The following is a 26314-nucleotide window of genomic DNA, read 5'->3' on the forward strand; positions in this document are numbered from 1 at the left end:
AAGGATATGATCAGAGATGTAGAGATTTTGTGGATAATGAGTGAAAATGCTCCTCTGATAATGTCTTTCAGAATGCAAATAATTAAGTCACAATCTTATTTTAATAGCCTGTTACAGCAATTTTAACAGCTACAACAGTCTCTGTAAAATCATAAACCCTGACATGAGTTATTTGAGTGTGAACACTGAAAAAACCTACTGTACAGCATCAGCTAAAAGATGTAAGAACAGAAGATTAAAGGTAATTTCTCCTCCACATCATAGCAATAAACACATCCTCCTCCTTAGAAAGATAACAATAGACCAAACTAGTAAAACGAACCAGTGCTGTTTCTCAGCTTGTGATACAAAGAGGTCTTTGTACTGTTGTTTTTCAACACTGACGCCAATTTGCTTGAGTGGATTACACCTCTCTTGTAGAACACAGTGTCAACTGCAGTATACTTTTTGTTCTGAACTTGTGTACGTACTGTTCTGTGGGCGCTCCTTTTCTACAGTATACAGTGTAGCTCTGCCCTGCTGAGACAAGGGGAAGACTGTCTTCACAAAGACTGCTTCATAAAGACTCACAGGGAAAAACCTTACCTACAACTACAAACAGTTTAGCCAGCCTAGTAGTATTGATTTCTCATGGCAAAGTAAGCCTCTTTCCTCCTCCATTCTTAACCCCTTAATCTGCTTTATATTTGATAGCTTTTTATTTTACCAGCTTTGTATATGCTCTGATATTCTGTATTTGGTCAGACAGATAACAATAAATGCCTGTTGATAACTGCACCTTTACTGTTGTGATGATGAAGATGATGAAGCTACAACTGAGCTAATGGCATTTTCTAGCTCTAGAAATATAAAGCTGAGGTCTCTGTTACTGCTTTAACTGTTCACTGGACATGACTGTGCTATTAACAGCATAAAAAGGTTGGTGTTTCTGCTTTAGAGCAGTGCTATGGCAGTGAATTTGGTCTTTTGTGTTACCAAGAGCATGTTTCACTTGCCTTCAAAGAGTCGTATGTGCTGAATTTGATTGATTTCTAAAGGTTTTCCCTTTTTGGAATTAGAAATCCTGCCTTTCTCTGCTCTGATCTGGGGATTACTTACATCTACTGACGCTTTTTGAGCTGCTTCCTCTCCTCCACTCGCTCTTCAATTTATGGCAGCCACCCACACTTCTGTTGTTCAGAGAAAGCTTTCATTATTTTTCTTTTAACTCCTGGATCTTTGTGCATATTTTCACCTTTATACTGTCCAGATTGTAAGTATTTGGACATATACTTACACATTTTACATGCACATTTTTTTCTCTTCAGACTCCGTGCTTCAGCCCATTCAATTTGAAATTAAATTAATGGATACTACATTAAATGTCTATGTCAGTAAAGAAAGAACTGTGTGGGAAATATGGCATGGCATGGTTTAACACATGGTGCCCAAAGTTTAGAGGTTTAAAAAAATGAGTGCATATGCTATATAATGAGGGCACGTTTTACTATGTTCCCACATTTTGAGACTGGCTTTCTCCCCAAAGCATGTAGTACGCAGCACCCAGGCTACTTCAAATATCAATGTTAAGTTGATTATTAGCTAACATGAGTTACAGTAACTACATTTGAATTGAACTGACTAATAATGAGTGTAAATGTGTCTGGAAACTGGGCTACACCACTTTACCTGTGCATTTATACTGGCTTCAGTGCTGGGCACCAGGAAGCACTGAAAAGCTGATGCTTCCCTTCTTAAGATGAAGGAAAGCATGACAGTTTCAGCATAACTGCAGTGTCACATCCACATCGCACATGTTACAAAGCTGTTGACAAATTGACAGGGGTTCTGTCCAGTCACAAAGAAGAGCTGTTGTTCCTCCCTTTCCGTTTTGTAAAATGTTGTTGTGTTTTCTGAAATGTTGTTGTGTTTTCTGAAATGTTGTAGTGTTTTCTGAAATGTAGTGTAAAGATCACAGCTGACTGGCTGCTGTCTTGATTCTAGTTTCAGATTTGACCAAGGCCATGGAAATAATAATCCTTCCTCTTTTTACTTTATGTCAGGGCCCAGGTTTGACTCTCTCTGTCTCCAGTGCATTTCATTCATGTCTTTTATGTGATAAGAGGTGAAGACAGATGTTGTAGCATGGAAATGTAGAAATTAAGAAATAATAAGAGGAAGAAGGATTGTGAGTTTTTCATACATGCAGGTATAATATTAGATGGGTTGCCTTATTGATGGATTTCCCCTATACAAGCAATTGAACTTATTGCCACAGTAGTAGTAGTAGTAAAATTCCTCCAATTAATACATGAAGCAAACAGAAATTTACAAAACTTTACTATGTACCACACTTTGGTAGGCATCTATTGGCTCTAGGTAGTGAATTCGATACAATCATGAAAAAGAGTAGCATTGCAAAATACAAACATAGACTATGTAGAGTTCATGGTTGAAAGTAGTGAGAGATGAACTGAGTGCATCCAACACCATCCAGGACAGGTTAAAAGCAAAGAAACATTAACTGTTTTTTTAAGCCACATTAACTTATGTAAAATGGCCTGCTGCACGAGTGAAGAGAGCAATAGGTCCTTCATTTTGTGTATTATATTGGTAATGACAGCATAAAAGTACAAAACCACATAGGCTATTGCCAGAAATGCAATATGCCATATACCAATTGGCCTTAAATTCCCATTTGTGTCAGTTCAGGAATTTAATAAAAATAATATATTTCTTATCATACAACACACACAGAGCATGCATATTAAAATCACATTATTCGGTAAACTCTATAGTTGTATTATGGTGTGGGTCAGATGGGTGCTGGATGTTATTGCATATACTAGTAGTTGGTATGGATTACCATTAGATTGGGATGCAGTCAGCCATTCTGTGTGTATTTTGAGTGAATCTGTGTGCATTTATTTGCATATATTCATATATGTGTGTTCATGGCATGTTAGCATAGTATGTTCCTGATTGGGCTCAGGTAGCCATTTGACCTACACTGTGCAGGTACTGCAGCAGGCAGTGTAATTTGAAAATATGCCAAGATTTCCTAGGGACAGTATTATCCTGTTGGGTATTGATATTGAGGCATAAAAATAACAGTAAGGAATTTGGAGTCTTGCTGTAATTGAACCCACCACAGACATCTATCTCTTAGTGTTTTGCAATACTCCCATGACACCAGTCTCTGCAGCACACACAGACCAGAGAAAAGGGAGAGAAGAAAAAGATGAGTGAAAAAAAGCATGAAATTGACAACTAACTAGTAGGACTGGCTGTGGTTATATAACCTACTGAGAGAGAGTGTGTATTGATCAGCTGCTTTCCTGCTGCTTTCTGCCTCATTATCAGATGACACAGGAGATTGTCTTTGGTCAAGCTGCACATAAAGATCCATCACAGCTGTACAACATGCTCTGCAGCTTGTGACATGTAGGCAGGGTACCAAGAGTGTTTACACTGCAGTTCCTTTGATTTATGCTGTACTTTATGTTCTGTACAATGAAAGATCTATTTTTGTTTTGCACTTAGTGTGACCTTATGAGCAAATATTGCTCCCTTTAAACTTTTCCTCAAGAAGAGCATCCAAGAATGTGCTGATGCATGTATTGTATGCATTGATGGACTGGAGGATTGATTATATATTTTTGGTGAGAGTCATTCTATCTGTGTCTCTTTCTTTTCCCAGAGTCTGCTCCTCAGCACCATGAACAAGATGAAGAACTTTAAGAGGCGTTTCTCTCTATCTGTTCCTCGCACTGAGACCATTGAGGAGAATGAATTCACTGAGCAGATCAACCAGCTCAACATTCGGCACACTCAGGGTAAGAACCTCTATTTTAAGTGTCATTCAGCCATAGATGGGACCTGGTCATAACCTTAAAGATGCACTCCATAATTTTGTTTTAATTTTATCAATACGAAGTGCCCTTTTAATGGCTGCCTCATTGGTCTATAGAAATCTCAATCCAAATCACTTAAATTTACCTCTTCATCAATACTCAGATAGCTAATGTCTTTAAAAAATAATATTGTATAATAATGTAAATAAAAACAAGTAGATATTGGCATGTCAGAAGTTGTAAAAGTTTTAACAGAGTAGCAGCCTTCAGCAACCCTCCTGTGTACTGATGTAGACTGCTCCACAGCACCCACTAGAGTGTGAAAGTGATGACAATCTCATGTGCGTGAATTGTTACAGACAGTGCTGTGCAGACACACCCGCAGAGGAGATGTTACCACTTGTCTGTTGGATGTTTTACTAGGTAACAGGTTCACCATGTCAACTTTACCAAAGTGGAGCATTTAGCTGCTTCAGAGCCAGATATTTTCCTCAAGGGATGGTCAAGAACAAAAACAACGCTGAAGAAGTGAATACTGGATTCACATTGCAGGGTGACCAGACACACACACTCTGTAACTGCTGGATGTGTAGATGAGCTACAGAAAGCTTGTCATATCAACTTATAAGGATGATGTGTTTCTGACAGGGTGGCCAAGGTGGCTGGAAAAAACATTTTATATAACAAATATAAAGGATTGGTTAATCAAGCACATTCAAAGTCCCAAACCCTGAGCTCTTATACTTCCTTGTGTCTTCTGGTCTCTGTGTGAATGAATAGCTCATGTCTAATAATAGAGCACAAACTACAATCTCATTCTGGGTTTTAATACCAAATACAAAAGCCTTCCTTCCTTCCGTGTCTGTAGCAGACCCTTACAGATTATCTGGGGTATTTTCCAGCTACGGCTGGTACCACCACCAGTGCTCAGTCACAGAGGATCAGCAGGCTTCAAAGGGAAATGAGGGTTATGGTGGGATAAGTAGGGGTAGATAAGGCAAAGGAAGTGAATACAGACAGAACTAATATTTCAAATGTCTCTTCTTTATCATGTAGTTTTCCTGTAAAGATGTACAAAGAGATGGAATACTAATGATGTGATCACATGATATGCAACTTTAGAACACAGGGCCACCTACTTTCATCTTACTCCTTGTCAAAACTGCACATTGTTGCTGGCTACAGGTTATTTGCTTCAAGGTAGGAAAATAAGTGTGGATTTGTTGCTTTATGTTTAGATAGCACTAAAAACATGCAAAGTCATGTGTTTAGTTGTATCTAAAAAGAAGAAGAGAAGCAGATCATGTGGCATGCAAGGTCACTTGAGGTGAACAGAAATTGCTGTCAAATCAAGTGCACAAGCATTACAATGCATGATGTACTGTAATTGAGTGGTTTCAGTTGAGTTGGTTGCAGTTAAGTGAGGCTGTTATTCAGCTGCCTGAGAGAGAGAAGCAGCTGGATATGTAGTTTAACCCCCCAGAGTACATCTGCCTGCATCACTGTCTGCTCCTGAAGGTCAGAAAAAAGGTAACCAGACAGAGAGAAGGACTGAGAGACAGAGGAAGAGGACAAACAAAAGGACAACTGAGTGAGGCCAAAAAAAGACACGTCAGTCACATTGTTTGACCTATCCCAGCAGACATCTCACGTTAATATTCCTCTCAAAGCATTTCCTGTTCTTGCTTCTCTGTATTGCTCCCTCACTCCTGACACATGAGGCTGACACATGCTCCCACACTGTTATCCACAGTATATAGTGCTGTTCAGGTGAAAAACATTGTTCCCCAAATGGCACATGTATTTTTTATGATCCAGTGGATGTCAGTTTGGTGTATGTAAAAGGAATGATGTGACGCTTGGGTGAATATGCTAAATTGTTCTCTTGCAAAGAGTTAGATAAGAGATTATTGTCTTGTGTGCACGTAACCCTATCTCCTTGAAATTATGTTTATATATAACTAAACTGCAAATACACTTTGGAAATGTAATCACTAGCTTAATTACATTCATTTTTGAATGAATGAATGAAGCACTGCACTTATTAATAACAATAGAGTCACTAGAAGGTGAATGGGGTGAATTAAACCAGACTATGATCTTTCCTTAACCTTAACCAAGTGCTGCAAGTGCCCAAACATATTAACACCATGTAACATGCTTGGATTAAGATAAAGATGAGATAAAAAGTGTTAATTAATCAGCTTCAGGGTTGCTGGTAGGCAGATTTTTTAACTTTGGAAAGAGCTAGGTAAGCTGTTTCCCCCTATTTCCAGTGTGTATGCTATACTTATTGCCCCCCATCTCTAGCTTCACATTTAACACACTGGCACAAGAATGTTATCAATGCTCTAATCCAACTCTGGGCAAGAAAACAAACAAATGTGTTTCTCAAAATCTTAAATGTTTCCTTTAACATACACCAAATTACCTCAGTAACTACTGGACCTAATAAAATCATGTCTTTAATTGCTGGTGGCTCTAACTTCATACTTTATGTAATGTACAGATATGAGAGTAGTATGTATCTTCTCAAATAACTTTTGGCTACAAAGCAAACATGGATAATCTACAAAATGTTGCATTATTTCTCTAATGACCTTGTAAATGTGTAGGTTTTATGTGATGTAATCACAAAATGACCTCTCATGTCTGACTGTTGATAAGATACATAATCAGATGATTACTACTACCACTACTACTACTACTAATAATAATAATAATAATAAACTTTATTTATAGAGCACTTTTCATCCATCAATCCATTATCTATATTGCTTTTCCTTAAGTGTTGCGGGAAGGGGGGGGTGTTAATGAGTTCAGGCAGTGACAGGGGTAAAATAGAGTATCATGGTGCAGGAGATCTACATCTAGAGAGGTAGGATTAACAGTAATATTAAGTCTGATTGACTCCACCTTTTCAGTAAAGGGGGATGAAAACTTCTCACAGTCTGCAACGCAATTAGCAGAGGCACAAGGAGAGGCAGGGTTTACTAAGTCACCGTCTTAAATGGGCATCTGGGGTTATGCTGTTGAGCTGAAATTAGTTCAGGGGAGTAGCAAAATCTGGCAGCTTTCACTATCCTGGAATGGTAGTTTTTCAGGGCCATAAAGTAGACAGAGAGACATGACTTTTCCATCTATGTTCAGCTTTCCTTTTACAGCTGCACATATTGTCATTTAGCCAATTACAGTGCCCAGTGCTGATGATAACCATAAGTAAACTGTATATACCCATAACTGTGCATACAGATCTTATTAAATACACAGCTTGTGCTCATGAGTGTAAGTTCCTCAGTATGATCAGATTACTGAATTTGCTGATATCATTCAAAGCAATTGCAGTTGGATCGAATTGACAAAAATAAAGAAAATCTCTGAGCATGATTAAATCATTAGCATCCCCTAAGGATGTAGACACCAATACACATATACAATATGGGACTGCATAAGTACAAACATAAACTCATTATGTCATTATTGTTAGTCCAGTCAGATAATATACATTTATTAAAGGGATACAGAGGGATACTCCCAGAGCTTCAAAAGTAATAGTGCACATATACAGTATATATGTTTGCCTGTGTCTCTGTGTCTGTGTCATAAGGGTTAGCCACAACTTACTGCCTGACTAACCACTAATATTTCATATAAGCCAGAATCCCCCTGCTAATGTAACATTGAGAGTCATCACATAAACCACTGTAAACATTGGCACTGGGATGAGAGGTTTGTCTTGATGGGAGCTGAAAACCAACTGTCTCTGCAGATGACGTTCTGCAAGAAATTAATCTTGATTACTGGCAAAACAAATAAATTATTCAAGTCAGTTGGTTTTAAATCAATTCAGCGTAACGGAGAGTTTGTTATTCTGATTATTCATCTCAACAGATTTCTTAAATTATTAAACCATCTAGCACCCAACCACACACACGTACACATACACAAAGCTCTTTATTACTAAGCTAGTGAAATTTACTTATCCTGATTTTATTGACTGGCTGCTGTCCAAGGCAAACTGCCATTTGCTTTTACAGGAATGGCACTATTAACCACCTTCCCGTCAACTTACCCCATCTAATCTGAGAGTTTTAGTTTTGCCTCAGTTATTGCTACCCTTTGGATTTAACTTGCATTAACTAATTTTTTTGTTCAGGTTGTGGCAATGTAATGATCTGTAAACACAAATCTGTCACTGTATAAAGTTCAACATAAGTATTCATTTGGACTCTTGAGCCAGTGTAATGTTATTTGCTGAATGTACACTCAGCTGGCAGTTGACTGGGTGCACCAAGCTACAACTAGTGCAGTCTAATAGGACATTCGTCCAACAAATTCTCCTTCATGACAACATTCAGCTTGTGTTGAAACTGTTTCAGAAAAGGCACTAATTCAACTCTATGGTCATTTAGTAGGCTGCAGTTTGTGGTGTTGTTGGACTGATCTAATTCCACCATACAGTTAACATTTGTTTTGAAATATCTCAACAGCTATTGGATGGATTGTTGTGAAATTTGGTTCAGACATGCATGTTCCCTACAGGATTACTTGTAATAACTTGAATAACGTGATCTTAGCTTTTATAACAATCAGTCCTTTTATACTTAATATATAGGATAATAAATATTATACCTGCTAAACTTTCATTATGAGCATATTTGCATGCTAATATGCTCTATGACTTGTTTAGTATTCACAGCATTTTTCATCAAGGTGTATGGCACTGAAGACTGTTTCAAAGTTTTGGAAAATGTGGGTCTGTCCTTGAGCAACTTCAGACTTAAGCTGCTTGATGACTATATTGATTAGCTTTGTAGACTAAAATGTGAGTAACACAGTAACTACTGTATAAAAATGATCTTAAACTGAACCTCTATGTTTATTCAGTCATTATTTGTAAACCTTATTCCCCAACAGATTTCCATGGTTGTTTATTTCCTGCAGTCTCTGGTCTCTCTCCTGCAGTCCATCTCACTGTAATCACAATTTCAGACGGAAACGCTACAAAAAACATCATGTGGCGTACCATATTGGATTGTCCTTTTCCTAACAAGATCTCTAGCAGGCATCCGGCCATATCTCACAGCAATCAGGCACGGCATGCGAGTGTGTGTGCTCATATCAGTATCACCTTTACTGACCCTAATTAGCATCAGGAGATCAAAGGAGTGCTGTAGCTGTGATATTCAAATGACTAGCAAACAGGTTGTCATTTCATCCCCCTAGCCCATTTAGACTGTCAATCAATCTGACATAAAGTGGCCTGTCAGAAGCCTCTCTGTAGCACTGTTAAAAACACCTTGTTAAACTCACCCAAGCACTTTCAAATCTGATACACCTTGGTCTCTATTTGTCTGCCTTCTTTATCTTTTTATTGTAATTGACACTTCTGCAGTTTGTTATATGAAGGTAATATTGTGTGTGTGTTTGTTTAATTTATGCAACACTGAATTTTCTGTAGTATGAGAGAGACCATAGGTCAAACTCTAAATATTAATGTTTGTCTGTATACATATTTGTGTATGTGTAGAGGGGGAGGCTTTCAAAAAATATATGAGACTTCCTCCTTAACACCGAGGCCTGCTTCCCTTGTTAGCCATTGTCCCCATGGAAACAAGGTGTTAAAGCGCTTCATGCTTCAACCCAGGAGGGACCGGTCATAATATACACATACACAAACGCCTGCAGGCTTCCCATAAAATCAAAACACATACCCACTTCATGCCCTGCACTTGCCATAACAGTGAGGTGGCCAACATTCACCACTGAAACTGGAGATCAAACTGCAGCTGAAATCTCACAGCAGGTAGCACTCAAAAGACACCGACCAGGCATCAAACACACATCACATACAGTGTTGTATGATGAGGATCAAAGTCCATTCTTCTCACTACAGTGGCTGGTAGCTCTCACACTATGATGCTGGTGGTGTGCTCGTAGTATAATTGTCAAACACATTTGCTTTAGCAGCCTTAACTTTGATCTCCTCTGCAGTCTTGAGGAGCCTCGTCTCTAAACAAGAAGCTAAAAGGCAGTTTTCAGTCAGACGCCTATGCCTTTCTTTGCTCTATGGAAATAAATTGTTATCAGCACATTCATTCAATAATAGTGTGCATCAATCACAGAGAGGTTTGCACCAGAGATTGCTTTGCTAGATGTATGTTCTAAACAGAGAAAACTGCTATTTTTTTTTTCTTCGGCCTTGTTAATGACTTTATTATCGACAATTAGCACAGTAGCCAGCATGGCCTTTACGTGTAGTTATATTTAAGGAATATAAGGAAGGGCTATGCTAAATCATGCTTATTTTTTTGATCATTTAGAAGAAGGGACACAATTACATTGTATGTCCTCCAGATAGCACTGACAAATTGATTTTTCAACTCAGTCAGAGTAAAGTAGCATAAATCCTCATCTAGCTAAAGTAAGGCATTGTTTACAATCCAGCTAGCAAAATTGGCATTCATTTGAAGTCATGTTTTTGGCAATTGTCAATGTTACAATATTCACTTTCTTTTTACATCTGTTTTGGTCTTCACCAACTCCTCCAGAAAATGTCTGGCTCTCGTGGATCAAAGTGGATCACTTAGCAACTAGAGTCAAATGATCCACTTTGTTCAGCTAGTTGCTAACAGTGGGTTCATAATTTGAATCAGGTGAAAACAGTTGCACCAACCAACCTAACTTGCATGTCTTTGGACTGGGGGAGGAAGCCAGAGTACCAGGTTACAATCCATGCAAACTCCACACAGAGAAGCCCACAGGCAAACTGTACCATGTATTTATGTTAAAATATGAAAATTGCCAATGTATTGTCATCCAATTTTTTTAATTCTAAAAATCCAAGTATGACTGTATGGTGTATGTGTGTCATGTAGGCATCATGGAGGGCCTATATTTACTTTTGTACTTTTCTAGCTGATGCTTTCATTCAGTGTAACTGTCAGTCTCATGTCATGCTCTACGTAGCATTGAAATACTCATAAAGACATAAAATGAAGGGGTGATGTTTTGGGGATTAACTTGAAAAACATATATTAATAATGACATTATTTACTGTATCTCCACATGAGGGTCTAGGTCAAATATACCACTCTAAAGCTGGTTGGATTTAACGATTCACATAGACCAGGAATGGATGTTTGTCTTTAAAATGTCAGGTCTAGTTGTCTGATTAGAGAACAGTGTCTATAACAACCTTAATAAATGAGTGAGGAAAACAAGAAAAGTTTGTGGTGGCCCAACACCACTGGTTTTTCCTTTGTCACCCATCTGTACATGTGGAAATGCTGACTGAATATTTTTTTTCTATGTCAGGCCTGACCCCAGACAGACTGGGTCCTCCCTCTCATGATGCCAGTCCGGTGAGCCCTGAACCAACCACACCTGGAGCTCAGTCTCCATCTCACCTCCACTACCACAGCAAGGCCCAGCACAGACGTTTCTCCATGGAGGTAAGTAGTAGGGTCTCAAAGAACAGCTGCTGAACTTGGTGCTGTGAAGGGGGACACAGGTTAATATGACAGATGAGGGGTTAACAGGCAAAGTGTTCATTTTGGTTTGTGGTCAGGTGCGGTCACAAGCTACCAGGCTTTTCTTCCACAGAGAGTTATATGCTGTTGATTAAGCACTTACAGGAAATTGTCCAGGTTCATGTGCAACATAAAAAGCATTAAAAGTTAGTCTAGGCGTAGATATCAACAGTAGCACAAAGTAGTTCATTTTCCTGTTTAAACACTTCCCCAAGAGTCATTTCTCTATTTCCACCTCTGCTAGCTCACTGAGATGAGTCACCTTGGAGGCTTTTAACTCTCCCCACAGCACCAGACATTTTTATTGGAAATGTGAGAGAGTTCACAGGTCCACCTTTTCAGAATAAGTCCCCATGGAGCTGGTGTGATTCACTCCAAATCATTCTAATACTCCACACAACTTGTACCAGACAGGCAAGTGAAGCTATGCCAGAGAGAAATGAGCACTCATGAAGGACTTGGTGCTGTAAAGACAAAAACAGTGATGCAGCAGTGAGAGATCTGGGACCATTGGAAATTTGTGAATGTCTATCTGATAAAAGGGTTTACAAGTTGCAACTAATGGCTGTATGATTGATTAATGCTTTATAGATCATTAAGCCATTAACAGGGGAAATTTAATTGTTGCCAGGAGTGTGAAAAATCTCTTTGGCTGGTGCACAATGTCTTTTTGCTAGCTTTTAGCTATTCATCAGGGCAACCTTTCCAGTGGACAGTTCAGCCACTTACCTTATAGAAAAGAGCTGCAGTGTTCAAACCAAAATCAATTTATTAACATGTTATCAACTTTCTCAAGCCTAGATTTGTCCTATTATTGAAGTGGAAGAGCCTCTCATCAATTAATTACTTTTTTAAAATTTAAAGGACCTGCACACTCATGATACACCCATATTGGCATGATTGGCCTCATCTGTTGATGTGAACAGGTTGTGACATGTAATTCTCTCAGCATAGCTCCACTCACCCTCAACCTTAGCAGAGGTCCAATCAGTCAAAATAACTTAAAATGCGAGTGGGGGTGTGTATGACCTTTAAACCACACACCTGATACCCTATCAGGTGAGAAGCTCATAACCCTTCATTGATCTGCTCACTCTCTAATATGCCATCATGTTTGCTGTCATAAGTCATTTATTGTATAGAGGAAATTGATAGGGAATGTAGTCAAAACATCACTAATATAGTGATGTCAGTCAATGTCAATCATCAGACCATCAATGTTTTATATTCAACATGCAAAAATTCATTGTGGTTTAACAAGGAGGTAGGGTTAAATAATTATCATCAACAGCTGGATTGAGTGACCAAACCATCTCTTAATGAAGTGGCTTCACACACCTACCTATAGCTAGCTATTATGCTCAAAGGATATATAAGAACAGAATTGTTATATCATGTGGAGAATATTAGCATGTTCAATAAACCAATCAGCAGCCTGACAGAAACATGCATGACTAACAAACAATCATTACTTGCAATTGTTTATCCTGGAAACTCCTTCTGTCATTTGCTTTTTTTCTAAATTATTTGAGATTATATTTGCTGGCATTTCATGTTGTTAAAAAAAGGAATCACATTACAGTAAAATTAATTTCTTTGCAATCAGATCTGCAGTTGTTCATGTTAGTAAGTCATGAATATGTGGATTCTGGTCTGGAGCTGCAGCTTTTTTTCATAAGGTATACTGTCAGACTGTGTATTTGATGATTTAAAGAGCTAGTCTAATCAAATAGACAAAACAAGTTATTCAGAGTAGCTGCCACTCCAAGCGCTTTTGTCCTTTTGTGCCTTTAACCCAACATCTAGACAGGCTGTGCAACAGTGAAAGCAAAACCTTAGCAAAGAATTAGCAGCTTGTCGGTCTGTGTCTACTCAGGATGTGTTCAGATTCTTATTGTTGCCCTTTCTTTTTTGAGTTGTAAGTGACATGATTGAAGATCATCTTACCACTTTTTTTGTGGATTTCCAAATAATTTAACAACCATTAACAAAGCCATAATTTACAATATATCTTTCATAAAGAACGCCTAATTTGAACATAGCATCATGTACAGACATGAATGTTACATTGGCAGTAATGCTAATAATAATACTAGTACAAGTCGTAGTAGTGCTAAATGACAAGATATAAGAACATAGCAGCTTAACATGAGCAGATGACCTGTTTGAAGGCTGTTGGTGCCTAGTTATATAGTATATATGTTTATGTTTATGTTAGTCTACAATAACAATGGAGTTAATAATGTTTGTATTAAAAATTTCTAGTCTAAAAAGATGGATAATCTCTGTATCCAGAATAGACAGATAGACAGACAGGAGCACTATATGTTGTAAACCTGGCTGTCTGTTGACTTCCTGAAGGATGTCAGTAAGCGCATGTCCCTGCCCATGGACATCCGTCTGCCTCCAGAGTTCCTCAAGAAACTGCAGCTGGAAAGTGAAAACTCACCACTTGGCAAACCTCTCAGTCGCATGTCTCGACGTGCTTCACTGGTTAGTGCTTTATATCACTACACATTGTACTGTACACATATAAGGCTATAAAATGTCACTGACCACTGCAATGCTTTGAGTTCATTCAGCAGTGAACTCACCGGTGAATGTTTTTTGAATGTCATATTGCCCCCTACAAATGACTAATGCTCTTATCTTGCCTTCCTGTTATTATTATTTTGTCCCTTGTGTATTAATATTATGAGTCCCTATTTTGTTTGATAGTTTCTCCGTCCTCCATTTGTTTCCTGACAGATTAACAGTGGAAACATGGATTTTTGCTTAATTATCTTGTGAAGATATTAACTAATGTCTGCAAATGTGATCTTTTCCAAGGTGTAATCAGAGGAGGGAATCATAACAGATTAATCTCTTTTTCTTTTTGCCTTTAGTCTGACATAGGCTTTGGAAAACTGGAGACATACGTGAAGCTTGGCAAACTGGGCGAGGTACGTCCCTACCAATTACTCACACATTCATCTTTTAACATTTATCATACAGTCGATGAGGGCGGCTGACACACAGTCCAGGGAGGGATTAGTGTTTCACTGCTACACACACGGCTGCAGCAGTAAGTTGAGGCTAAAGTATACCTTATCAAACAAGACTAAGCCATTTCTCTTGTGTATTATGTCAACCATGCTGACCACAAATAATCTTCAAGTATTCACTATATTTCACAGACTGACTGTGAGTCAAACCTCTCAGGGGAGACAGGAGCCTGTCAAAATGGGTACAACACATAGTAGCTTTGTTTATATGCCTAAACAAGACAAACAATATACATGTGTCCAGTTTCTTGCATTACTTCTGCAGGGCTGGTGCAGCTTAACAAGATCAAAAACAGTATTAAATCCCCATTCACACCATATACTTAGATATGTTTCTCTCTGTAGGATCACAATGCATGGATGTACAATGGGTGAAGGGGGTATTAGGAGTGTACAACACAGATGATGCACTTAAATTCCTTATCATTTATCTGAGAAGTAGAAGTAGTAAGGAGTGATTAGTGACAGAAGCTGTCTGTGTTAGTCTCAGTCACAAGGCAGAAGATAACAGCAGTGGAAAATATTTGCTCTCTTTTCAGCCTGCAGTTGTTAATCTACAGTTATTAGAACACCCACAATCAATTACTTTATGTATATTTATACAGTCCATACGCACATACATATACATATGTAATCAGATCCTGGAGAAGTAAATATGCATTGAAGTAATGGTATGAATTAAACCCTGTTTAAGATGTTTGCATTACATTAAAGTACTATTTTGGTGCTGCTCGTGGATAAATCCTCTGGTTAAATCATCTAATCATCATTCAGTCAGCTAAAATTGATTACGTGTTAAGCTTGTTTGTTGTTTATGTGCTGCTGTATAGAGGACGATGAAGTAAACAGGCAGTAAAGGTGAACAGAGTCCAATTAAACTGACTTCATTATTCTGATCCTATTAATAGCAAAAAGGTATATATTCTGGCATAAATAAGCAACGGTTCTTGAGTATATGGTATTATCAAAATGTCACCCAGAGTTGTGTGTATGTGTGTGTACGTGTGTGTGTATAGGGGACATATGCTACAGTATTCAAAGGGCGAAGCAAGCTAACAGAGAACCTGGTGGCTTTGAAGGAGATTCGACTGGAGCACGAGGAGGGAGCACCATGCACTGCTATCAGAGAGGGTATACACACACACACCAACAAGCACACACATACACAAACACACACTCAGATGTTCAGTCAAGGTTGAGGGCAATGTGTTCTGCCCTCTAGTAGATCATAATTCTATTTTAAGACCAACCATGACAAGAAGGAATTGACTAGTACACATTTGAAATTGCCCCTTAGCTCAATGTTCACTTACAAGGGGGCTGTTGCTGTGTCTCTTAGCATTGGAACTGGACCTTTGACGAAGTTGCCTTGTAAGGACTGCCCCATGTAAATGATTCACACCATAACAGCAATTCAATAGCCATTCAATTTGAAAATGGTATTTAAAGAAACTGATTTGTGCTCTCTGATTCTCAATTGTAGACGATCATTTTCAACTGCTGCAGAAAAAATGTTGAACAACTCCTAATATAATGTGCATAATAATATACAGTGTGTATATACAGTTTAGCTGCACTGTCTTTTAATACATATATGCATCACATCATAGAACATTTCAAGCACTGCAGTAATGTTATGTCTCCTTACAGTGTGTTGCAGTGTGAGTAACTGATCAAATAGAATAAGATACATCAAAATTACTGGAAGAAGTGGTCATACAGTTGGTCATGTCATCCTCACATGTGATGGACATGTGCTAGTCCATTAGTTCATACGTAGTTGTTATGAAATGACCTCCACAGTTTGCCAGATAAGTAGTAATTCATTGTAACTTCATTGAAGATTAAAAATGATCTGGGACAGATGTGATACCTTTTAACAATAGTATTGCCTTCATGAGGAATGATGATCTCACACTGTTAATCTGAACTTTATGTTAAAGTTCAATTATTTTCATCCTGGCCTTTTTCCCATAGCAGAGGTTATTTTGACATTGGATTTTTGCTCAGTTTGCACTCACCACCTCTGCTGAAGAATTTGGGGAAATGAGCTCTTGCAAAACTACTGGGGGCATGGTGTTATGAAGCGCCTAGCGCTGAAAAAGGGAGGACTCAAGGGTGCGGATTCACCAGAGCGTTTATTGTTCACAGAAAACAAGGGGCCGAAAGGGCTGGGGTAGAACACAAAGAGGCCGCCAAAAGAGCGGTGGGTCTGGAAGGATCTGGGTCCGTGACCAGAGCGGGGTCCGGGGAATGGCGCAGGTAGAAGGCAGATGAGGGAGGCCGGGAGGACGGGCTGGAGCTCGAGAGCCAGGACGACCAGGCAGGGACCAGGGGGAACTGGAAGAACGCCACAGGAGAGACCACGTGAGCGACCTGGAGCACAGGGAGAGCACACAGGAGAGACAGGGCGAGGAAACAGCCAGGGACGCAAGGGAGGCACAGCGGTGTGGAAACACACTGGGGACGAGGAACGGGGGAGAAGCTGGAGGAGACGACAGCCTGGAACTTCTGGCGGCATCAGGGGTGCACTGCTATGAAGAACTAGCGAGGAAGGGAAAACAGAGGGCATGTTAAATAGGGAGAGTGATGAGGGGAAAGTGGAGACAGGTGTGGAAGGCTGCGCAGGTGTGCCTGGTCGTCGCTACTCAGAGAACTCAACCTCCGGCTCCGCCTCCCAGCCTGCAGCAAACGAGAAAAGAACACAAAACAGAAAATAATCCCTGAACCCACCCCGATGCGGCCCCAGCTGCCGCATCATGACACAAGGTGCACACGCCTCCTACACCCTCCCAGAAAAACATAATTTTTACATGAATCATTGCTGCCTGAAATGGCCATTATGACTAAAAGCATGATCTACATTCAGATCATCTTGCTGACTTATCCTGAGGAAAGCTGAGTTTGGTTCATTTGGCCTTGGTTTCTTCTTCCAGTTGATTTTGGCAAGAGTGAAACAGAGTCTTCAGGACACCAATGTTGATCAAGGGACCCTTTATAAAAGCAATGGTGCACAAATGGTGTCATTATCCCATTTCACAAATGACCGTCATTCACAAGTTGCAGACACATTTGCTACTCCTACAGTCCTCTTGCTTGCTCTTCCATGAATTACAAGTTTGTTGTTAGTGTTCATTAGTTGAATATATAAACATTAACATGAGAGGGAATACCTTATCTAACAAATTGCACCTTGCATATTTGGTGGAAGGGGCCCAAACACTGCAAATTCATTAGTTACACATCTGGAACTTTAAACCTCAGACAAACCAAATCTGCATTATGTTTATGCTGAATCTCAGATACAGTGCTGTATAGTGGCATTTGGGTGATTTGAATTTTGTTGTAGTCCCTAGTGTTTTTTTGTTTGTTTGTTTGTTTGTTTTTCCTGGAGGTACATTTAAGGTGCCTGGAGAAATTGCACAACCTTTGTCTCATTCCTTTGTTAACGCAGTGTCTTTACTGAAGAACCTGAAGCACGCCAACATTGTCACACTGCACGACATCATCCACACCGACCGCTGCCTCACTCTGGTGTTTGAGTATCTTGTAAGTACATGCAGATGTTCTAAAGGTGTTGACCTCTAATACAAAAGTGGAATATGGCTATGTCTGAATGTGGATACTGCTATTTTTTCTTCCAGGACAGTGACCTTAAACAATACTTGGACAACTGTGGGAATCTTATGAGCATGCATAATGTCAAGGTGAGCCACACCCATGGAAAAGACTCATCAATGGCTGTAATACTAACACTGCTAACCACATATCAAAGACATGTGTTGGTTTAAATCTGCGCCAAGATAATAATAACCCACATCATTAAGTTTAAATACAGTTAATCATTTATTGACAGTGATCAAGCAAATGATCAAGCAGAACTATGGATACAGCATCTTGCATGGAGATATATAGTCCTAGCTTGTGCCTCTTACATAATACTATTACACTGAAGTCACAGGGTTATGGATCTGATTTTCTGAATAAATGAGAGGTGATCTTTGAAAAAACCCAGGTCTTTTGACACTTACTGCTGTTCTGAAGGTACTTCCAGACTGCTCAAAGATCATACTGCAAAATAAAAAAAAGGTTTTACTACACTATTATCTAAGCAGTAAAAATTAAAAAAAAAAAAAAAAAAGAGGAAAAAGAGACAAAGCTTGGAAACAGGTTTGAAATCTTTCATTTGTGCAACAGGTGGAATATTTTTCACATAGAATGGTTAGAAGAGTCTTTGAAAAAAAAAACCTTCACAACAGAAGTAAGTATCTGATTTATTAGGTGCACCATATTGCTACCCTTTCGTTTTATTTCTGTTCTTATTTTCTATTTTGAGAATTTAAATAGATTTTATTGTCAGTTTCAGGCCCTCTGGGAACAGAATGGGTTAGAGGGATAAGGGGAGACTTAAACTGTTAAGGGGCATGGATTTCTTAAGGAAGGTTGTCATGGTCATAGGTTATAGATTTAGCCCCAACTAGGGTAGCCACATTTTTAAAATCCTTATCCATTATATTCATGTATACAGGTGTGTAATATTTGATCCGAATCATTTTCCTACAGATCTTCATGTTCCAACTGCTGCGTGGCCTCTCCTACTGCCACAAGAGGAAAATCCTCCACAGAGACCTAAAGCCTCAGAACCTGCTCATCAATGATAAGGGCGAGCTGAAACTGGCCGACTTTGGTAGGAAAATAGGACACACTCACATACAGTATATACAATTTCTATATCTATCTGAGTATCTGTCTATTTGTGTATGTGTGTGTGTGTGTGTGTGTGTGTGTACTGTATAGATACAAATGCAAATGTGGTTGTAAAAATATGACTCTTGCTGCCACAATCAGTTTTTTATATTTTACTCCCTGTATCCTAGCAACTGTGCCCCTCTCCCTGAGGTTTCTCAATTTTGTGCTTGAAGTGGGTAGATGAACCCACCAGAATTCCTTAAATGTTTTTCAATCATTTTAATGAGCTGATGAGCTGATAGACTACCAGTATTTTTTCTTGGGTGACACTGATCTGTCGGGCGGTTTATGACAACACGGTAGATATTAAGGTGAAGATGATTTCAACCTACTATATGGGACTTGTTGCATCAAAATGTTTCATACTACACTTACACGGTCATACAATACAAGAGAACTGTGGTACACAGGTAGTCAGAGTGAAAGGGGGTGAATATTTGCACAAACTGTGGCCTGGCAAAACTAGCCTTGTGTGAAATCCATTTTGCTACTGAGGTCTCATAACCTTAAACACTGTGTTGTCCAGGTTTGGCGAGGGCTAAGTCTGTCCCCACTAAGACCTACTCCAATGAGGTAGTTACTCTGTGGTACAGGCCCCCCGACGTGCTGCTTGGCTCCACAGAATACTCCACCCCCATTGACATGTGGTGAGTAGTACATGGATATTTAATCATCAGTAGTCTAACATGTACTTGCCTCCCAACTTAGTGCACTGATCCACCTTGCCACAATGAATCTGCTCACTTCAGTTTATTAGATGTACTATACTACAACTACCTGCTGGGGCAAACATTATGTTGTGTGATTGTGTATCGACGAAGTGAGAATTGATCTTGTAGAAGCTTAAAACCCTAAATGGAATTAGTAAAGATAGTATATAACATGCAGCCATTTGTTTATATTTAAATATGATGCAAGAATTGGTCAGAGCTAATCATGTTTTTTTTTGTTGTTGTTTTTTGTTTTTTGCCTGTATCATGACCCTGCCTAAGTCCTGTTAACGTTGCTCAGTCTAACCCTCCGGCCCTGACCTTATATGGATAAACTATCATTCCTCAGCCATCCACCAGATGCCTTCAGACTTTTCCTCTTGTTTCAGTCACCTGCCTGCACCTAATCCCCAGTTATCCAGCCAGTATTCAAATCTACCTATTCAACCTGCTCCCTTCCATTTCATAGCATGTTATGCATTCCTCTACTGTTCATGTTATGGACTCCAGCTCTTGCCACCTGTCTGTTACCTCTTCTGTTCTTGTTCCTTTACCTGCCTACTTGGTCAGCATATTTTAAAGTCTCTTTGTTTCATCTGGCTGCCTGCATGTCTGCTTGGCTCTGCCTGCCAGTGCTCTGTACATCATTTGTGACAACCTGATATAGTCATTTCCCATCTCATTAGTCTCTAAAAGGCGTGACTACCTGCTGATAAGTTGTGTTTTCAACATTCTTCCAGAAACAAATTTTCTGAGCAGTTCAATGACTGAAATGTCTGAGTGAGAGCAGATGGTTATTAGTCCATGTCCTCTCAAATTACTTCACTTGGATGTTTGAGATTCACTGAGCAGAATGATGTACGTGCAGAGTCTAACACTAGAGGGCTGGTTTCACATTCATCCTCTGAGGGAGTAAAGTTCTTCTTTTTTAACTTTAATATGTGTACCAACTGGTGTGATTATGTGACATCACAACAGTTCTGAAGGCAATAATGGTCTAATACGCAATGTGGAGCCTTACAGTGCTTACACTGAGAATGGACTTTTCAGTAAAGTAAGAAACAGCTTGTGCTGTGCAGAAACATTTTTGAATTGAAAAATAGAATTTTCATAACAGTCCTTGATCTGGGGCAGTTGAGGCCATTTATATAAAGTCAGTTTTGTCAGCAGGTTTGACTTGACTCTGATATGATACTGATTACACCACGGCCAGAATCACAAATACTGATAGCACGCAATACTTTTGAGCAGCTGATGAACTATTATGTAGAAGAGAGCAGTGTATCACATTTTATTAGGTGAATTTGTCACTGTCATTTGTTCTGAAAACATTTTCTTTACATTACATTTGTGTTACAACACAAGACAGTTTTATTGGTAAATTTGTTTATATTCTGTGAAACAAACAAGGAGATTGCTGCACACAACAAAAACTACATGCAGTAAACAATTGAAGGTGCTCAGAACCTGATCTGATGTGAGAGGAGTCAGTTTGTATATAATAAGGCCAGTATCTATACTCAAAATGAAATTTACTATTACTAGTATTGATTCTGAAGGTATCGATCCACTCATCCCCTAGTATTTCTCCACCCAAGCCTTACCATTTACATTAACCTTAACTTGATCTGAACCGAGCTGACATGTTGCACAAAGCACACAGGACCATCAAAGCATTTATGCCAGGCCAGCCCTGGTACTAAGCAATGGTGTCACTTGGTGAATTAAATTTATATCAAACAGCTTGAGGGTAGTCCAGGATTTCCATGAATCATTTATATTTATTAAAATCTCCCAAGTTATTAGCAGAGGGATGAGTCACTAGTCACACAATGGAGCATAATTCATCTGCATTCACTTTCCCTATGTGTTTTTGCTCATTAGCAGTTTCCCATGGTGAGGCTCTCTAGCAACACAACAGCCTTTTATGAGCTCACCTAACTAGATATCCTCTCATCAGACCACAGGGCACCTCTTCAACACACCATCCCTGGATAGGACAAAAGGCTATGCTGTGCCCACTCACACCATACATGTTTGCACTTATAATCAGCCCATTTTGAAGTGTGTTGTTTGTTGAACATTACCTAGCCTAGAGTTTCAATATTTCAGACATCATATCCTCTGTCTTCTTCCAGGGGCGTGGGCTGTATTCTGTATGAGATGGCAACAGGTCGTCCCATGTTTCCTGGTGCTACGGTGAAGGAGGAGCTTCATCTCATTTTTAGACTCATTGGTAAGAGAGAAGTTTAATGTAACACTATCTTGCAGGCCAGACTAAAAAGTAATAAAGGATGTGAGAGCAGGTAATTTAAATGACAGTGTCCTGTAAGAGCAGATGATACATTTCTTTCATTCTTTGTCTTTCAGGCACTCCGACAGAGGAGACTTGGTCTGGCATCAGCAGTAATGAGGACTTTAGGTCCTACCTCTTTCCTCAATACAGACCTCAAGCTCTCATCAACCATGTGCCCAGGTATCATTAACAAATTTCCTCAGTCTGTTCGACTGAGTGATGACTGAAGTGAAAAAAAAATAAGTCTGCAGTCATGCTAACTTCTCTGTGAGGCTGAACTTGGACACAGTGGTAGTTTCAGCTAAATCCTAATTTTGGCACGCTAACATGCTAATGTATAAGGTATGTTTACCTTGTTCTCCACTTTAGTTTAGCAAGTTAGCCAGTGGTGGAAAAAGTACTCATATCTTTAACTTAAATAAAAATAGTGATACCACAGTGTAGAAATACTGTTTCAAGTTAAATCTATAATCTATTACTTGAGTAAAAGTTAAAAAAAATACACTTAGAGTACCACTGGTAAACCACTATTATTATAGTCCAGTAACTACATAATACTGCTGGGTAATTGATCTATAAAAATACATAATAAAAGGTACAATATTTGTGTCTGAAATGTAGTGGTGTACAAGTACCACTGGTGTCAGTGTGTTCATATTAGCAAATTACCACTTCATGCAAAGTAAAGCTGAGGCTAATGGGAATGTTATTAGTCTGGTCATAAACCAAAATATAGTAGAAATTAGAATTCTGACCTGATTGTTGGTAGATGAAAAGTTAAGCGATCAACAAAGTAATTACAATTCAACCTGAATGTATTACCAAAATTTTGGATAAAGTTTGATATGCACTAGAGGAAGCCAGAGGATCACCAAAGTCGACAGGACTCATTCTCTGGGTTCCATGTATGTCTGTGCAACATTCTTCTTCATGGTGGTCATTGGGATGTTTCAGCCAGCAGTAAAAGAGTAGAGAGAGAGAGCAGTAATTATTAAGAGAAACCAGGATATGTTCTGTCTCCTGTACTGCTTTCTTTGTATTTAAACCACTTAATGATTAAAGAGTAGGTAGTTTGTGTAAGTATGCTGATGGCATGGCCTTAGTTGATCTTTTTTTTTTTTTTTTTAAATGGACCCTTTAAATGAAGTTGTGTATTTATCACACTAGCTCAGGCTTGGTCCAAAAGTAGCAGGTTCAGAGATTAATGTCAACAGGACTAAAGAGATTATGATTTATAACAAGCAAGATTTCCCAATAGAATCTCTTGGATTTGACAGCTAACTTGTTGAACTGATGATCAGGTCTGGGCTGCTAAGAGGCTTCATCTTCTTAAGTTACTCAACAGTTTTCCTGTTAGTCTACAATCCTAGAAACAGGTTACAAAACTCCAGATGACTTAAGTCCTGTCAGGACAAGATTTAAACATGGACAGGTAGTTCCCATCTTTCACAACTGAACAATGAATTCTGAGTGGAGACTTTGCTGTTTTGCTACCGCATTTGTTGAGTATATTATTTATACTGCTTTTACTAATGCTGCTTTTATATTGTGCTGAGCTAAAGACAAATCTCTACTCTGATGGATAACAAAATTGTGTTCTGTTCATTAAAGAGCTGGGGAATCTCCATTCCTAAGTTCTCTTTGTTAGTTACATTGAGCTTAACTATAAAATGTTTTTTTTTTATTAAAAAAAGGACACATGAAAATAGTCATCTCCTCATTTTTGTTATATTATCAGTAGAGTAATTCTCATAATACAAGTTGAATTTTTTTCTTTGTCTCCACCAGGTTGGACACAGAGGGGATTGATCTACTGTCTGCTCTGCTGCTGGTATAACAGGCAAAAACAATGACCTTCAGACACCTGGATTTGAGGCAGACGGGAACAGTGATTTTATAGACAGTCTAATCATCTGCTTTGTGTTATGATTGCAGTACGACACCAGGAGCAGAATTTCATCTGAAGCTGCTCTACAGCACCCGTACTTCCTGAGTCTGGGGGATAACATACACAATTTGGCAGACAGTAAGACACACAGAGACACACACAGACATACACACATGTGCTATAAAAGCCTCTCAGGTATATTTGAGGTCCACAGTTCCTGGCAACTCTGGCTAAGAACAGCAGACTGTACTTTTACTTTAAATGTGCTACATTTCCATCTCAGCAGTGGGCCTTCTAAAAAAAAAAAAAATAGTTGAATTCAGTGCTTTTTGGTCACTTTGCACATTTTGACCAATGCACCTTGCACAAAAAATCAGAAAAGCCTAATTAAACACACTTGTTATGTGTCTTCACTTTTGCTATCTAATAAAGGAATGAATAATGCCCAAAAAAACACTTTTCAGGAAAAAAAAAAAAACTGTGGAGTGCACCCATGCTAAACATTGTGCCAGCAGATTTATTTTTTAACCTTACCTGTGGCTAATTATTTGCCTTATTTAAGTTATTATTAATCAAAAGATACACATTATTAGCATGTACTTTGTCAGCCCAACCACCTAACATTATTGTCACCTGTTGAAGACAGCACCTGTCCATGTAGTATCTCTCTTAAAATACTAACAGAGGCTTGAATGCAGCAAAAGGAAGCACTGTCTCTTTTTTTCTATGGCAGACAGTGTGACATGTCAGCAATAAAAGTCCTTGTGAAGCTAATTAACAATGGCTCTGTTAATTAGCTTCATAATTAACAACAAAACACGAACATTCAGTTTTTTTTTTTCTTTTTATATATTTGGCATTTTAAATATTTCACTTTCATTTAGGAATATTATATAAGAACCATGTTGATATTAATATCAAAAATGTATTAACAGCATAATAGTAGCAGTTCCTGTTTGCAATGTAACTATTAATGTACAGATGACTGTCACTAGACAGCCACTAGAGACTTTGTTCTGAGGAAAACCTAAAAACATGATTCTAAGGCAATTTCTGGAATTATAGGAAGTGTCTTTTATTCATTTGCGATAAATAGCAAGTGAATGGTATTCTCAGAGTGTGTTAAGATTAGTTTTAACTCAGCTGTGACTCAGAGAAGAAGTCTAGTAATTAGGCACCAAAGTATTTTAATTGCCTCTATGAACTGTGTGTCCAGGGACACAGTTTGGAAATGTTTGAGGTGATTTTGTAGTTATTCTGTGGTGCAAGGTGATAGTTAGCCCCTGTTCATTTTCTCAGAAATACAAGCCATTTGCCTCATAAGACATTGTGGGATTTGAGGCAATATTTGACTGACCAGCTTGTGAAAAAATTATTTAGCTTAAACGTTTAACTCCTATGCAAATGAGAGTGAAATTCACCTTTGTAGTGATTTGCTGAGAACCAATCAAAGAAAAAGTAATGCAAAATGGGACAGGAAATTTACCTGTAGTGGACTGGTAGTGGTTTCTGAGATTCCTTCAAAGGTGCGTATACATACACAGAAAAATGAAGTGGTGCTGGGCACAAAGTCACGCTTTTTACACATTTCTCAATGATCGCTAGTTTTGACAAGCCCACTGCAAGAAGCAAGAAGTGGGAGAGGTGATGTTGTGGGATTTGCGGCCTCTTCTTCTCTGGTCAGGGGATTTCAGATGTACACAAATGTCTGACAATCTGTGAGGCTAAGAGCAAAATCTGTTGCTGCACTTACCATAGCTGTGTAACTTCACACCACAAACTGCTGTTGAATTTTGAAAACTCTGGCTTGGTAACAGGCAAGATAACTTCTGTTTTGTATGATAAGGCACATTGTGAAAGTGGTGTGACAAGCATTCTCATTTCAAATCAGAGGCAATACACAAATACTTTTTTCTGTGCTCTTAAGTTGTCTTCTGCCCCCTGGTTTAGCTGCCTCAGTGTTTTCCCTAAGAGAGGTGAAGCTCCAGAAGGACCCAGGCCACCGCAGCTCAGTGTTTCAGCCTTTAGGTAAGGTACCTGCCACACATAACATGATATGACTTCACTGCAAGCTTTGGCCAAAGCATATTTACTGGTAGCCACTAATTTCTTCACTTAGTGGGTAGTCATAATAGTTCTGTACATTATGTGTGGACAGCATCAGACCTGTTGATGAGAAGAGCTTTTTTCTTATATTCTTAGAATGTTCAATGTACAAGCTTCATATATACATAAGACTGACTCACTCTGTAAGTTTCCTGA

At 38.8% G+C, this 26314-nt stretch overlaps 1 protein-coding gene across 1 annotated transcript in view; it reads left to right on the top strand.

Moving 5' to 3' along the window:
- cdk18 (cyclin dependent kinase 18) overlaps positions 1 to 26314 on the top strand; it is a 46290-nt gene that overhangs the window by 13662 nt on the left and 6314 nt on the right. Inside the window, exons 2-15 of the mRNA XM_018667584.2 lie at positions 3680 to 3815; positions 11151 to 11287; positions 13727 to 13858; positions 14251 to 14307; positions 15426 to 15540; positions 17864 to 17958; positions 18054 to 18116; positions 18973 to 19096; positions 19685 to 19805; positions 22007 to 22104; positions 22239 to 22344; positions 23953 to 23995; positions 24100 to 24190; positions 26003 to 26080. Coding sequence (XP_018523100.1) covers positions 3698 to 3815; positions 11151 to 11287; positions 13727 to 13858; positions 14251 to 14307; positions 15426 to 15540; positions 17864 to 17958; positions 18054 to 18116; positions 18973 to 19096; positions 19685 to 19805; positions 22007 to 22104; positions 22239 to 22344; positions 23953 to 23995; positions 24100 to 24190; positions 26003 to 26080 — 1378 coding nt within the window. The 5' untranslated portion in view covers positions 3680 to 3697. The remainder of the gene's footprint in view (positions 1 to 3679; positions 3816 to 11150; positions 11288 to 13726; positions 13859 to 14250; positions 14308 to 15425; positions 15541 to 17863; positions 17959 to 18053; positions 18117 to 18972; positions 19097 to 19684; positions 19806 to 22006; positions 22105 to 22238; positions 22345 to 23952; positions 23996 to 24099; positions 24191 to 26002; positions 26081 to 26314) is intronic.

Source organism: Lates calcarifer, linkage group LG12, assembly GCF_001640805.2.
Source record: "Lates calcarifer isolate ASB-BC8 linkage group LG12, TLL_Latcal_v3, whole genome shotgun sequence".
NCBI classification, from domain to species: Eukaryota; Metazoa; Chordata; class Actinopteri; family Centropomidae; genus Lates; species Lates calcarifer.